Genomic DNA, 17,149 nt, shown 5'->3' on the forward strand with positions numbered 1-17,149 from the left:
TGAATCGACTCGTAAACACGATTCTACAGCTGTTAGGAGCAATTGTAGTTACTCGAGCGGTTCCAGTTGGATGGACCACCCCGTATAAACGCGCGCTTGCTACAAGACCAAGGAGGCCTGAACCGCTCCGTTTATGAAGTGGAAGATAAAATCTCTCGAGTAACTTCCGCTTCTATTGCAATGGTCAAACCGTTACGCGAGACGCGATAGAGGTTTCTGCTTGGTTATCGGTGCCAGCAATTTAGACAGTTTTGTATTTGAATTAGATTCGATCATTCACTGATAGTTAGAAAACTTAATGAGATTTTTTAAATATTATTAGATGTGGAAATTAATTCTGTGCCTTTATGGTCAATCATTTGTGACTTTAGTTTAAGTATATACATATAAGTCCAATTGAGTATGTTTAACATAACCCAAGTTTTTACTTGATGATGACCATTGCAATATATGTTCACATACAATATTTGTTAAATAGAAATTTTGTTTTTATTATTTTTCTAGTACATTACAAGTGTACTTGGTACTTGTAATAATTGTTCTACTAAAGTTCATACAGATGCATTGTAATGTCCATTAGGTTGAGACTTAGTGTTGGTGCTGTAATGCACCAAAATGGAAACCATGTAAAAGTTATAATATAAATGATCGAATGTAGGTATACAGAATTAATTTCCACACCTTATAAATTAAATCTCTGAAAATGAGATAATATTAAATCATCCAAAAGTTATGATATCATATCTAAAGAATAAAAAAGATAAATTTCAAACTATATACAACACTTACAGTTAGCTAGAAGCAAATAAACTGCTGCAAAACAAGCATACTAAAGAAACAATGCGAGCAATTACTGAACAACTTAATAGAGATACATGCATATAGAGAACCAAGATGGTTTTTTGAATAATATTTATTGTGGCTATTCTCAAATACTAGCATGTCCAACTATAACGCACACATCGAGTCGTTTCGATACTCGAGCTGAAAGAGCTCGCGATTCGACGCTAACTTTAAATGATAAACGCGAGCTAATTAGAAGCGTGGGCGGCCAGCGGAGAATGTCATTAAATGTAGGAGAAAATTTCTCGGAAGCAGGAGAATTATTCTGGAACTAGGCGTTTCCGAGACGACTGGTTGGTTCGCGGGTATGTGACTGATTTTGTCGCGCGGAGACGCCGCGCGCTCCAGAAATTCAGCGGCGCAACGCCGCTTCAAGAGCGTGATTCACGGGTTAGGCAACTTCACGCACGTGTTCCTGGCACACGTCTTTCTTTCCTTGGACGACGGCCAAGTTCCGAAACAGCGTCCCGCGGTGTCTTTAACGACGCTTCGCCTTAATTATCGGGCTCGATGCGACGCGGCAAATTTACGAGGCTGTGCCGCTTTCTACGATCGTGAAAACGGAAAAGGTTCATTGTCGTCCCCCCTGGAGGTGTCGCTCCTCGAACGCGCGCTTTGATTTCTGCTCGCACTCGCCTGCACAATACCTATTAACGCGGTTCCCGTCGGTTCAATGAGCTGAAAACTCTGCGGTGAACCGATCATTTTCTCCCTAATAACGCACCACGAGAACAAATTAAGCTCCTCGCCTATGAGCTTATAGTCAGTCGTATAGTACAGTCCCGATTATTGCAGAAAAATCTCGTTCGTCGCATGATGTCGACAAGAGGAGAGGATGATAGCTAAGCAATAAGTTATTGCCAATAATTGACGTTGGGTACAACAGCGCCAATATGTTATGTAGGCTACTCTCATTGCATCGATTACTTCGATTATTCCACACGTTCGAGTCCCAATTTTCTCTGAAAATTAAAGTTCTACCTTATATAAAAAATACCACATAATTTTTTAAGGAAATAGGTTTCTTTACATGTTTTGATCAGACTCGATCTTGTCGCATTGATTTAACATTTGTAAACAAACTTTTGAATGCACAAATTTCCGTGATTTCATCTATTAGATGCATCACGAATTTTCCATTAGTCAAACCTGGACGTTCAATTCTCGTTTATCGAAGTAAATAAATATATACACAAATAATCAAGCAGGAAAAGATAAGTTATATCACAACTAATTAAAAATTGACCCAACTCGAAGTCATTAAGCAGGCCACTGCCAGCAGACGGTTTTTCGATGGGATGCATGTTTAGTGGCCTGTACTGCAAGGGTATCGTTTAACAGACCACTCGAGTGTGCCTAAAGTAGATCGCTATATTTGTTCCATCCCCTTCGCGTCGGTCGTTTTAAACGTGGAACCATGAGCTGCGCGATTCTCGTTTGCGCGTTAGATGCCGGGTCTAATCTGACCCTATAAAAACTGACTCTTACACATTCTGTGAGCAAGTTTAACCCGAAATTTTCGCATTCCATTTCATTTGCATTTGAAGCTAAAACTTATTTGTTTCTTTAAATATGAGTAAGACTAATTGCTCGGAGGCGCAAAGGGTTAACATTTTTGAGACTTTTACGATAAAAATCTCATAGTAAAATAATTTTAATGTCATATGCAAGAGAAATTTAATTTTCCTTCCAATGCATATTCCTCCGAGTTAGCGAGTTTGATTTTGATGCGTGCAGGTAGTACAGTGCTGCAGTAATACATTATAGGCAAATAGTTGACGGAATAGTTTTATCAGAAAACAAAACACAAAGGTATTGTGTTATCGCAATGTCGCATCCAAGAACGAGGAGTCAATAAGAACACGATTGGTAGGATGCGGGATAGTCCAGTGAGAAAATCGGAAGACTCCCTGTCCAGGAGCCCCGAATTCGAATCCCCGTGCCTTATTTTTCAGCTGGACTCGTATACTATCGAGAGGCATCCTTCTCTACCGCGATTCGATCAGCAATCACTTGTCCCGTCCAAGAAACGTTTCGTGACAGGTCCATTCCTTCTCGAAGAAACATTTCGTTCGATGAAAGCAGTGAATAAAGAACCGATTGGTTTGAATGAACCATCGGTGAAACGTCGCCGAGGAAGGACACAAATGAATTCGATGTGGGAAAGGACGAACGCGGATTGAGCAGAGACGCGACAGGTTACAGGTCACGCGGTTAAACTGTGTTCGGACGAGCGTTTAGAGATGAAAAGACGAGCAGAGGGTAGGGGTGTAGGCAGATAGAGTAGAGTAAAAGGTAAAAGTGGAACGAGAGTCAAAGTGGAAGAGGGGAAAAAATGGGAAGAGGTAGAACGTAGCAGCGGACGCGACCGACAAATAGAGGGAATTAAAAGTAATCACGCACATATTTACGCGGACGATGAACAGAATGGTTGCGTCAACCGCAAAAATGTAACTGCATGCGAGTTGCAGGTGTATGCACTCGAGTGTCGAGCGTGCAACGAGGGTGGCGCGGAGAGAGAGGGAGAGGAGGAAACGGGGGAACGGGTCTCGACGGTTCTGACGTGTTCGCGCACACGAGCGCCGCGGGCCGAGAGAGACGGACCGATCCATGATAAGCGAAGAGGAACGGAGAGGGACAGCTCGTGCTCGGAGAGAGGAAGAGAACCGGAATGGCGGAGGATGAGCCATTCGGAGCGAGAGGCATACACAGGTAGCTTTGCAGTTGAAATTTTCCGATCCGCCCGCGCGTGCACCGTGCATGCCGGGGATGCAATTCGTAACGTTAACAGTTATTTCGACGGAAATCCGTTTTTGGTTTGGGACAGGATCGTCGAATGGAATTTTACGGTAGCCTGTTATGCATGTTCCTCTGCATTTACCTTCTCTGTGCTAATTGCGCACGTCAATGTCCTTTTTCGACTTTCGCGCTCGAATTTTTTTGTCAAATACCTGTCGTAGATTTCCTTCAACTAGATCCGCTCCATTCATTTTTCATTTGTACTATTCGCCCGACGACTGCCACCGCAGCGGGCTACGTCGTTATTTGAGGGATGTCCATCAATAAGTAGGCAGCTCCATTTTTTCAAATTTTTGGGAAATTAAAAAAGCCGTTTCAAAGCTGCAAGTATTAGTTTGCAAACAGATATCGGATTATGTCCCTCAATTTTTATGTTAGCATTTTCCGAAAGTATTAAATAATTCAGTAAACCACCAGCATTATAGTTATTAATATACTCAACCATTGTAAGTACTAACCATTTGCGCTCCAAATATTATCATTGCTAGCAACGTTATTATTTTTTGATTATAACAATAAAAATTGTTAAATTCAGACCGTGCCTGTATTTTCATACCGTACTTATTGTTTCTTCTTCTTTTTTTTTTTATTTTTTGTAAAAATATTGGGATGTATTTTTCAAGAGAGGGCTTAGACTTTAATTTCTCAATTCAACACCAATGGGTACGGAATATATCAGATTGGTCAATTTTTAACTGAAAGTAGACACAATTCCAATTAAACTTGAAAGGTAACGCCGTCGACGCGACAGGCAATATCCATCGCGAGAACTTTTCGAAAGCCCCTTTTGGAAAGCCCTTTAAAATGCTCGAGACGGTCATGGAACGCGCATGTCTTACACGAGCATGAACCAAGATTATCATAAATCAGAACCGGCCGATACCGTATGCAAGGTACACACACCGTGCGCACATGTCGCTCCTTGGTAAACATCTGTTAATATAAATATCGCGCGACGTGTCAACGCAGCTAGTAACTCGTTACTCGAGCTGACACCACTTCTCTGCCAACTGTTCAATTTTTCATCGGTCTTGAACGCAGTTGCGTCGCGTCGCACCGGATCATTATTAAACTCTAATTAGCGGCGGTATCTCTACGGTCGAACGGAGTATCGTTGAAATTACAGCCAGCGCAAAAGTTAGGGGTTGTCGAGCACGCGTGGGCGGGGGTGGCGTTGTATTGCGTCGATCGCAAATGCGCGCAGTAAATGACACGAGCGCGTTTCGCTTGTTCTACAACGACTCCTGGCCAGTATATGCTCGCGGCGTACCGTGCACATACACATACTTGTGCTGTACGCGTGTGCACGCACGCGCGGGCTCACGTGTGGCTGCTCGGCCCGCGGGAGTTTCGCGATTACGTATCATTATTCCGCATGGTTGCTCGAGCTCCAACCCCGAGCTATGTTTGCAACTAGATTACCGTTTGTAACGTGTCTCTCTTTCTCTCTTTCCTCTGTTCGCTACGTCCCTCTTTCCATCGCCTCTTCCTGTTTCTCTTTTACACGCCTCTCTATATAACCCTATCTCTCTCTCGCGCGCGCGCGCTTTTTCCCTAGCTTTGCCCCTCGCACTTGCCGTCTCTAATTATTTGCCGCACAGAGGCGAACCTGTTCGCTTCGCGCTCGAGAAACACGCTTGAAATGTGCTTCTTAATGGCGAGCGGGCCAGCTCGAGACAGACTGGTCGGTAATGGCGCAGAAATATCCTCTTTCAGGCCGATAACGCTACTCGTGCGCGATAACTATCGATCTCGAGGAATATGTTTCATCGGGAATGCGAGCAAAGCTTGGGTCGGTCGCGTTTGCCCAAAATATTAGCTCGTAGGCAATGATAAGACGGAACTTTTTTATATTTACAGTTTATTCATACGACGATTAGTTTCAGAGATAAAAATTGAAAACCTAAAAGACCTTTTTCCTGAAATTCAATTTCTCTAACGAACTTTCAACTTTTCAATTTTTATTTTCGAAACTAAGCATCCCATGAATAAACTGTAAATATAAAAAAGTTTCATCTCATCATCCCCCATAAGCTGATATTTTTTAAACATTCATTTAACGAATACAAATATTTCTCTGAGCCCATTTCTCGTGGGCGTATTTATACACCTTCGCAGTCAAAGGGTTAAGAGTGACCCTTAACACGTTAACTGTTGACTATAGTCACAGGTGTTATCAAAAGGGTCGAAGTGTGTCTCCGAACACTGCGCAATGGCGGCAATCGTAATCGCAAATAGGAATACGATTGTAATCGAATGTTTTCGAGTTGTGATTACGATTACGATTGTAATCGCATCTTTTCGTATTTGCGATTACGATTTTGCCCATCACTGGTCTCCTGTCCATCCTAGAAAAACGAATGCAACGTCGAAGCCCACGCAACGGAAAGAGGACGGGCGATCGCGCGATCGTGTGCAGCCGATCGGTGGTTTTTCATTTGATCGCGAGTGCTCTAGGGAATGTTTCAGCCAGCGTCTTCGGTGAAATTTCTTTTCAGGAGAATGAAAGGATCTCTCGCGCAGGTAGATGTCGGAGGCGGGCACGATTACCATGAGAATGGCAAACTCGTTAGGCTGCCGATGCCGGTCCAGCGACGTTGACCGTGCGGAAGTAAAAGCAGGGCGGAACAATGTTGCCATCGAACGACGTGCCTTTGGCATTGGAGGTCGAAGTCGCCACTATTAGATTGAGGTTCGGCGGTGGGCACGACCGCCGCCGCGCCGCGCCGTCGCATCGGTTTACAATATCGTAAATCGCTTGCTAACCAGTTGGCCCCGCGGTATGGTAGGAATTCGACTGGTACTCCTCTCCTCCTCTCTTCTCTCTTCTCTCGCTCTCTGTCTCGCTTTCTTCGCCTGTCTTTCCCCCTTCCGCTCGTTCTATCCGTATATACATGTGATTGAATAGGAAGATATAGAGAAGTGGGCTAGTCGTGGGTGGAGGGAGAGGGCAGGGAATACTCTTGACTCTCGGCGCAGCCGAACGTTGTCATGCATCGTTTACAAGCCGAGCATCTCCGTTCTTGCGGCTGAACGGCCAAATTCACTTGCTGCTGTTATGCACCCTTGAATGGACCACGAGATATTCCTAGCTGCGAATGCTTCCACGATCTTCCTCGAACGATCGCCTCCCTTCTAATTTGGTCTCTATCGTAACGGGGTTCGCGATACTGGAATATCAGCCGCGAGACATGCCTCGGGTAATTAACATAATTGCGCGATTCCAGCCCCGGCTACTGGGATTTCTAGTGTATCTCGCGATGCACGCTTCGTCTCGACTACGTAACGCGATACTTTAGTTAAGCGACACTCGCTTTTCGAATGTTAGACTTGCTATTAGTAGCGCCAAGCACGTGGCTAAGATCAACCACTTTTCTCTGGTCGACCAGCAGGTTGACCAAACCTGTGGATAAACCTGATGAAAACCTATTCTTATAATGAAACACTGAAATATGCATTACGTAGACTGACAAGTAATGGCATTTCTTTTACATAATATCCAACAAATTTTTAATAAATTTCTATTTTTACTCAATTAGGAAATCGCCCTCGTTATCAACAGTCTCTTGCCATCTAGTATCGAAATTTTCAATGCCAGATCGATAAAAATGAACGAGCTGATGAGTGATAAACAAGTGTTTAATATTGCAAAAACGATATTACCTTCCAGCCAACCTAACACATTGTAGATTGTGTTGATATCTATGTTACTTTTATACACAGTTATTTTCGAGGAAAAGGGTATACGAAATCCACAAGTTTCTCTACGATAAATGGACAGTAAGATGATCCGGGATCGGATATCTCGATGAGACAATGCAACGATCAAAATTTTTTTTATTATTACCGTTTTTATTGTAAAACTGTTACCATCATATTCCTGGCATTTTTCTGATTAAAACGATACCAAACACGACGTAATTCGCATCATATTTACTACATGTCTCACCGAAATAATCCCGGTGTTGGTCGCCATTCTCGCATGTCGATCTGTCCTCTTCTTCATTCGCTGTCCTTCTCTACACTCGAAGTTTGTTGGCAAAACATTAAAAGATACAGTATCGACTGAAGGACGCATGCAAAATCGAAGACCCAAAACATTGCACTCGAGTGTTTTTATGTGTTTACACTTGACTCGGAGTCGAGCATCGAACGTAGGAAAGGACAGATAGTGAAAGAGAAAGAGGTCAGAAGCGTATCAATCGGTTCAGATCATATTACACCGGTGGTCGGGGCTACTACGGGCGAAACTACGGGCAAAAGAAATATGAATGGGCTGGCAGCGGGAGGGTGGGTATCTGAGAGACACACAGAGTGTCCAAGCCGAAGTGATACGGAGCTCTAACCCTAAAACTATCGGCCGAATGCCAAAATTCAAATATGGAAATTGCATGGTAAAATGGGCCTCGTGTTTCAGCGAGAAGGAATTTTTGTTAACTTTGTTATTTAACGAGATATGATGGTCAAGTTTCGTTTTTCAAGTGGAACTACATATTTTTTTTTATACCATGCGATAGTACTTTTCAAGACGAATTCATTAAGCTTTAATGTATTTACCCGATTTTTATTAGTTTTCAAGCTATTAGGGGGACCGAAAAGTAATGTCATTTCCTTTACATCAAAGTCAAATAAATTCTTAATAAGTTTCTATTTTTAGTCAATTATGTAATCACTCTCGTTGTCAACAGCTTCTTGCCATCTAGTCTCCAAATGTTTAATGCCAGATCGATAAAAATCAAGGAGCTGATGAATGATAAAGAAGAATTGACATTCGCAGAAACGACATTACTTTCCAATCCTAATTAATACAATTCATTTCTAAAAGAGAAACTAATAGAATTCAAATAGAAAACATAGGTCGAAAGTCCTCTCCTAAACTCTTTCTAGAATTGCACAAATGCACACTCTGTAACGTGGTGTGTGTTTCTAAATGTTCGAATCACGATGAGACAGTTATTTACAAACATCTTTCAATCCTGGCGAGTAGTATTCTAATCAGCTTCATCGGCGTAAAATGTTTTTGCTCCGACTTCATTTTCGAATCTGTATGCATTATCTCCATTTTCTGTTAATTTTTGATCGTTCAGCCGATCATCATAGCAACTTCCATCGGTGGCCAGTGAGCCGTGCCACGAGCTTCGTGATTGGTAGTCAACGAACCGTGACATGAGCACAGGTACCTTAAAATGGCCCAAGCTAAACAACGCACGCCAATATCATCTACGAAGTACCGGACCGTGAAAACTTCAACTATCTCGTTATCTATCACTGCTCCTGCCTTGTAATTCAAAATCTATATTCGTCAAACCGTTTTTATTCATTTAATAACCGAAGACTTATACAATACACTTGAATAAATCCTTTAATCTCAACCACGCTTGCCGTCGGGCTGCTAGTATTCGCTTACTCGACAGTCGTCATCGATCACTATTCGCAGTTAATTGTGTCGTGTTTGTTATGAACTGATACTGAAATACACTGTTACGTTACAATTCAGTATTTTCCTCTTGCCTGAATTCCAGCACAGGAATGCGGATCCTAGTCGTTATAAATGTTGATCCCGTCTTCGTAACTCGTTTGTCTGAGCGAAATCTACGAACAATGTTATCCGTTGATCGGTGTATCATCTTCTCCCGCATTTTGACTTCTGACTGACACGCGACTACCAAAGCCAGGAATACATGGGTGTTACCAACGATCTGGCCGCTGTTCGATGTCAATTTACAGTGTCACAACGAAAATACAGTTTGCGAGGCGAAGTCAAGATAGTACCTCTCGGGACTAACGTTCTCAGCTTCCAATAATGTAATACAAAACGGTTGGTCTTGGCAGTAACGGTCGGTTAACTTCAGTCAGCTACGCAGACAACGTTTATCAAATACGTGGGCTTTTCTTGTATTATCAACCTCATTTTTCTTTTGTGTCCTCAATTGTGAACGCCAGCTCTAACGCCAAGGGTTAATTCGTTAGTTTCATCGAACCATTGTTTACTATCGAGTAGGCGTACTCCTGCCACGGCTATGGGCTTGTCATCTAGTAAGGAGTGTTTTTAACCGACTTCGAAAAGGAGGAGGTTACTCGATTCGACATATTTTTTTTTTTTTGTATGTTCACCGATTACGCCGAGATTGCTTGACCAATCGGAATGAAACTTGTTGCATCTTATAGTGCATGTCTCCCCGGTGGTCCCATTCTCAAGATTTTTTGCAATATGTCACTTTTTACCTTTTTTTTTTTACAAATTTTCACTACACTTTATCATTTCTAATTATGGTAGCCAGCTCTTAGACTATACGTAATGCTAGGAGCGTGGAGTGTCGGAGCTTTGTCTGGCCGCGTGCACGCGTAGCGAGAGATTCGAATGCCCGGCAGTAGACGGAACCAGGAACGGTTTTCTCTTTGTATGCTCGGCGCAACAGGAGCACGTAGCGTTCTATCGCATGCATCGCGGTTCCGATAGCGATAATAAGCTCGTTTAGCCTTATTTGTCGAACGTGGCGGCGCGGCGGTCTGTAACCGGTACGGTAGCGTGGCTTTAATCTCTACCTGATTTATTCCGGGTGTCCTGCAACCATTTCACGGTTTATTCGTGAGATTTTGGATTGGACCTCCATCACACTTGGATAAGTCCTTCGAAGATGCTGTTTCGACTGCAGACGGTGCTTCCTACCGAGGACTTTATAGGGCCTGTATTTCTTTGGACAGTTTGTAAATCAATTTTTGAGTGTACATTACGGTTGTATAACCACTTTGTTCGTTATTTACTTATGGTGTTATCGGTGAATGTGTGTTTATAATTTCCATAATTGTTGAAGGTCACTTTTGATTTATCTAATTGCCACGGAGGGTTCGATGAAGATAGACTGCAAACATAAATTGTACTATCTTGAACATTTTTAGTTTTCAGTCTGTCGTAGCTTGTCAGATTGAGAATAGTTTTGAAAGAATAGGTCCGTATTGATTATAAGTATTTATATATTATATTATATGTATTAGGTCGTCGTAAAAGTTCATGCCACCTTATACTTCTGCTACTGAAATTAATATGTGAAACATACCCTTAAGTTTTATAAAATAAAAAGGTAATCTCTCTCATTTTATAATATTTTCCCACCTTTCTGACATGGCCATTATATCGTCACTATAGAATTTCTGTAGTTTTTTTGTTGTTAAATATTGACACAGCTTGCAGCACAAACTTATGGGACAACCTAATATTTATAAGTATTTTATCAGATGGACTTTTCTAATGGGAGTGTATCGTGGCAGTGAATGCTAGGGATAATTATCTTCTTCTGCGTTCCAACGGTTGTTTGTGGTCATTGTTTCACTGGAGTATGAAATTATCCTCGATAAACCGCAGGATGATTTCCATTACAGTTGGCCTGTGTATCCTAGAATAATCTTTAACCATGGATCATTGTATTCTCCTCGAAATGTCTTACCAAAATATGTTTTGAAACTATATCATTTCATTTTGCTTCAGATCGAGTTTAAAATACGCGGTCTTAACTAGGGGTCATTTAGTTTCAAGATATCATACGCAGTCAGCGTAATAAGTATTCGTACAGGAACCATTTATTTTAATTATTATTTTCTTGTATACTTTTTTTTTTATCATCCATTGAATCGTTTAATTTTAGTGAAAAAATTGAAAATCAACTTCAAATGTACGCCATCTTGTTTTAAATGAATTTTTTCCAAAATCCTTCGTTCAGGGACCCGCTAGACCAATCTATTTTCGAAAGCTACAAAAAGAATCACAAAGAAATGTCGTTTTTCCTCTTCCTGACTGCGACTAAACCCTTAACGAACCCACCATTATCGTTCTATGATCCAACCATATGAATTTCATTTTATAACTTAATTCGTGTTTGATAAAATCACGACGATAATTTTCGCCCGCAGAGGCAAGCCAGTAAATACGAGAGGAGTTTCGGTCCACTGCAAACGAGAAGAGCTTTTATATTTAATCACATTCAGGAACAACGACGGCGAGCAACGGTGAAACGTTAATCCCCAGCGTTGCGCGGCGACGCGACGCTGCAACAAGTAACGTTACCGTAAACTTGCATTTGTTCGACAGGCCACCTTGTAACAATTCGTTTAATTACGCGCGATTTTGTTATCGGTGTTACGAGCCAGTTTCGCCAAGGTTAATAACGCCGACTGGATCACGCGCTCGAAGAAGGATTTTATATAATTACGAGAACGCGACGGCCGTAGCTCATCGGTTCGATGATTCATAGTTGCAAGTCGATCATCGATGAATCGCGAGTTCCATTTTTCCGTGTATTTTTCGCGTCGGAGTGAACCGTGATCGAATTTCGTTCGCCTTCTTTGTCGAATCAAACCGAATGCCAAGGGCGAGGGGAGGGGAGGGCGGGGACAGGGACAGAGGGGTGGGTAAAAGCGCAAAGGGTGAGCGAACTGGCCGCGAGGGGTAACGAGCAACCAGCGTTTTCAAAGCGACGAGAGCACGCCATAATTACTGCCTTTGTTTCGAACAATTTATATTAAAATGAAAAGCAATCTGCATTTGCAAATTAAATGCGCCCGTAGCTTTCCGTCTGCGCGGCGCTGCCGGGGAGAAACGCGTAGGAGGTGGATTATCCTGATAAAGAGGCGAACCGACAGACCGCTCCGGATGGTTACCTGGACGGGTAGGAGGGGTAGATCGTGCAAAATCAAACGGATACCTCAGTCGTGTTAATTGTGTGCTGCTAGTAATCCATTGCCATCCATTCCGCGCCATATCCTGTTTTCGTTCTGCTGATCTGACCTGCGGAAAACACTGATCCACGTTGCGTTCGACAGACCAGATTGCAACAATTGCCTTGAAATTAAACTACATTGTTTTGTTGATTATTAGGAACGGAGATCGATCGTGACGTGCGATGATTAGAATCTCTAAATGAAATAATAGACTAATATAGACAGCTTGATGTAGAAGACTACATGCAAGAATAAAATCAATAGGAAATCCCTCGAAGGAAGAATGATATATTTAGAAATTAACGTAAATTTTCTTTTTTTTTAATCAAGTTTTAAAAATGAAACAGTTGTACGAATACTTATTGCTTCAACATTTCTATCGATTAATTGTTTTCTTCTTGTTAATTTCGCAACTTACGTAAATAGCTATTTTCTTTTTTGTAATCTATCTATTCTAGAGATTTTCGAGAATACGTAGAATGTCACTGTTTATAAAAAATAAATTAATAAATTACAATTTTACACAGTTTTTTTTGGAAATTGATCGGTGTACGAATACTTTCTACACTCACTGTAAACAATGTTTTTATTGCCGCTTAGCTAAACATGGATTCCACGAATCGATTGTGTCGCTGGGTTTTTTTAAATGCGACCATCGTTGACTTTTGAAACCTGAAACACCATCGGTTGCAATCAGAGAAAACGTCGAGGTTCGCGCAGCGCCATTCTCGACACACTTTGGCGTAGAACCGGTAAGGATGACTTTGTGACGAGTTTACAGTCTGAAAAACTGACGGGAATTTCAGTCGCATCGATGCACAGACGAAGTTTCCTTCGCTCCTGAACTCCAGTGTTGTATTTCACTGTTGATTTGCTGTTTTTTTAAGCCATGTACACTTGCTTTTGTGTTTATGTTGACACATTTTATTCTATCGTGTGTAGTAATACTACATAATAACAAGTTTGCAATAGATTTATTTATCGATGTTCATTCATCAAATATATATATATATTCATTTTTTATTTATATCTTTATATACATATATATGTAGAATAGCGCGATAAAGGCGGCATAGTCTTTAAAATAAACAGTGTAAAATAAGCGGTGTCGGTTGAGAAATGTGATGAAATGATGTACATTGTTTTTTAAAATTCCCTTTATAATATAAATTTAAATAAATATCGTAGAATGCATAAATACAGATGCAGCTATCACCTAACGGTATATACAATTAATAAGAAAGAATAGCCAAAAAATAATGGTCAATAATGTTACAATTTTTATGTGACTGATGGAGTTAATCGATTTGTGCAGCGAACGACTTATACACATATGGGTGACGTGACGACCGAGGTGTTAAGGTACAGTTTGTCTAACTCTGATTACGAGTAAACCAGCGTGCGAAGCACGATCATCCTCCGACATACATATGTATGTACCTCACAGCAATCGCTAAAGTATAAACAACTATGTACTCGCATGGTTATAACGCACATTTCACCCGTTGTTTTCTTCAAATAACCCCGTCCTGTAAATTACGTAACGAGTATTTCCCTCCTATCTGACGAGGATTGAAACAGCGTTAGTACTAGGATCGCGCTCGTCGAATCGTTACTTAGCGAACGTTGCGTTCGACCGATTCTAAAAATTACTTTTGCAACGTACACTCTTGCACGCGTGTGCGTGCGCGATCCAAACGCTCGACGCAGCCAGCGCGATTCAAACATCTTGTCGTGCACTGGCAGCGCACAAGTCAAGAAGCGTTCCGCGGCTTGAACACGACCTCCATTAGCCTTCTTGATAAGCGTGCTAATTGGTCGACTTCAGCGAATGAGCAATACGCTTTTGAACTCCGTTCGTTCTTTTTGCCTGGGCATCCGCGACCTTTCGATCCCCAAGAACCGTCAGCAACCTGGCAGACATTGCCTACAATTTTCCTCCAACTTCGGCCTTAAAATCGCTTCAACGAGAAATACCGAGCGGCGATCACCTGGCTCGACGAACAATGCGAAGGGTTAAATATCAACCGCAGCTATTGCGTAATTGGACGGGAAGTTGTGTAGGATTCACAACGTGTAACTGAAGATGTAGGTTTCTAAAAAGATCTATGCTTCAGGACGTCACATTTATGGGATTTTTTACTTGAGAAATTTGTGATAATTATTAACTAGAGCTGATGGATGGAATATGGGACTGCCCTTTGAGGATTGAAACTTTGAAGGATCAAGAACAGACGTTAACTCAATTGTATTCAAAGTATATCTCTAAAGACATTATTTAGGACCTATTGTCCGTTGCTTAGGAGTTGACGAGGCAGCCCAATTGGCTATCGCGCAACGGCGACACCTCTACTCACACGCATTTTCGGTATTGGCCGAATCGGTCACATCTACAAAGCTACCGCGTGACGAAGGCCATGAACAAGATAGAGCGAGGGAGCAATAGTAACTATTGGCGTGACGTTAATGCGAGGAACACGAATCTGATGTCGGTTTCGAGGTAAAGAATTTCTATGGCATTAAACCTTTAAAAATACGGTCGTAATCGTATTTGTAATCACAACTCGAAAACATTCGATTACAATCGTATTCGTATTTGCGATTACGATTTTGCCCATCACTGCTGAAAATGAAAAATCCTTGGCCACAACACAGTCAAGTCTAGTTTCGAATCGTCTTCTTTTCTCAATTCTTCCAAATTGAACGACGACCTATCAGCAATAAATTGAACTTTGAAGAACGAATTATAATACTGTATGAAGCAAACGGTAATTCAAGGTGACGTTAATCGACGACACCTATCCAATTTGCGACAATGTCGCGAGTCTATGGGTGAGAAATATAGGTAATTATCAATATTTATTGAGGATTCAGCGGTGAGTTGGCAGGTACGTTAGCGAAGGGAAATCACGCAGTAAACCCACCGGTATCCGCGGATGGTATAAAAGAGCCCGCGACAGTAATAGTCATGATTCAGATGACGCAGCTCTCAAGGCGGCAGAGAAACGGAGATAATGAATTGTAATGTTTCGAGAAGCGCCGCAATTTTCCTGGAATCTTATCTAGATTCACCTTTACGAGTAGATCACGATGGCGTACCGTGTAGCTTCCTAATGCCCGGGGCATCGTTCTCGATGTCTCGATGATGCCTAAGGCACGGTTCACCCTCGAGATTCCTTTCCGCGTAGAGAAGAGCGTTCCTCGAGACTTCGCATTCTTTCATGGATACTCAGCTTTATACCCGGAAGCTCGCCTTGTCGTGGATTTTTTTAGCGAGTTCAAAGGAGGCAGGACAAAAGGAAGTGCGGCCACGGCTGCACGCCAAATAGACGAGAATATAAACAACAGTTACTGTACTCTTGTCGCTATTATTCGCGATAAAGCTTATTTTCCACGGGGTTTCGTGTCTATATGCAAACTTTTTATTTATACTCTGCGAGGTTAGAAGGCTTGGAAAAGGGAGACTCACTGCTCGATAATTGCCAAGCAATCTTGTAATATATTAGAAGAACAACAATAAGCAATATTTATTAGCTACTGAACTATAGATACGTGTAGGTACATTGAAATTGGCCATCAGATTAAGACAAGGACCTAAACAAGTACAATACTAAAGGTGAAGTGTCTAAAGAAAATAAATCTAGATAGAATTCATGAATACAATAAAGTTACAGAAATAAGTTCTCCCATAATTGCTAGATTATGCAGTTTCCAATTGTCTGAAGACAACGTTTCATTGTGAGTCGAGAGAGTAAAGCCCAACCTATAATTCTGTTTTACTCGCTACCAGTGTAAAACGTGTTTCTCGTGTACAGATGTCGCGTTTTCTTCTTTTCTTTTCTTTTTTCTTTTTTCTTTTTTTTTTTAACGCGATAAACTGCCTGATGAAAATTTGCTAAGAGCAAAGACGCGACAGCTTTTATGTCGGGACAAACTTCTGAAAATACGAAAGATATCTCGACCTATTTTTAAATTCCTCGATCGCGCCAGGCCTTCTCTCTCTCTCTCTCTCCCTCTCTTGCTGTTCGATTTACGAGCTTGAAAATCGTTTTGAGCTTCACTTGTTTCATCGTTTGAGACAACTCCACGAAATAAATTAACGACACAAGTTCACTTCATCCAAGGCATCTCGAGATCGGCATAAAATTGTATTCGTAGTTTAGAAGTTTACATGTCTTCCGTTTCCTCGTGTTAAGGATGCGATTAGAGGATACGGATTTTGTTTGATAAAGAAACGAGATTAACTTTCATAATAACTTTAAGTTCGTCTAGAATGATACATGCGTTGTGTTCGAGATTTAGAATCATACTGTTTAAAATTACCGACAAACACAACAGGCAGTGAGAACCATAAAAAAGGGTTTAAGCGTTGAAACTTTGGGTTCAAACTTTGAAGCGTTATAGCTTGAAAACTAATAAAAATCGGGTAAATACATTAAAGCATAATGAATTCGTCCTGTAATGTACTATCACACGGTATAAAAAAAAATATATATAGTTCCGTTTGAAAAACGAAATTTGACCATCATATCTCGTTAAATAACAAAGTTAACAAAAATTCCTTCTCGCTGAAACATGAGGCCCATTTTACCATGCAATTTCCATATTTGAAATTTTCCATTCGGCCGATAGTTTTCGAGTTAGAGCTCTGTATCACTTAGGCTGGGACACCCTGTATAAGTGTGAGCCACCGATGGACACTGCCGGCGTGAACGTGTTAAACGCGGTATTTAAATTTAGATACTTCCGAAACACCTCGCCTCGCACTTTATCTTCCATAACTTCGAAAAAT

The 17,149-nt window shown here is 41.4% G+C and overlaps 1 protein-coding gene across 9 annotated transcripts in view; it reads left to right on the forward strand.

The window, feature by feature from the left end:
• LOC128881530 (protein scalloped) overlaps positions 1–17,149 on the forward strand; it is a 216,707-nt gene that overhangs the window by 72,935 nt on the left and 126,623 nt on the right. For 4 of the 9 annotated variants that reach the window (XM_054132661.1, XM_054132657.1, XM_054132659.1 and 1 more), the window contains exon 2: positions 3,315–3,555. The exons of the other annotated variants lie outside the window; for them this stretch is intronic. In XM_054132661.1, the coding sequence (XP_053988636.1) occupies positions 3,525–3,555 (31 nt within the window). In that variant the 5' untranslated portion in view covers positions 3,315–3,524. The remainder of the gene's footprint in view (positions 1–3,314; positions 3,556–17,149) is intronic. 9 annotated transcript variants of the gene reach the window in all.

This window comes from Hylaeus volcanicus, chromosome 8, assembly GCF_026283585.1.
Source record: "Hylaeus volcanicus isolate JK05 chromosome 8, UHH_iyHylVolc1.0_haploid, whole genome shotgun sequence".
Classification (NCBI taxonomy): Eukaryota; Metazoa; Arthropoda; class Insecta; order Hymenoptera; family Colletidae; genus Hylaeus; species Hylaeus volcanicus.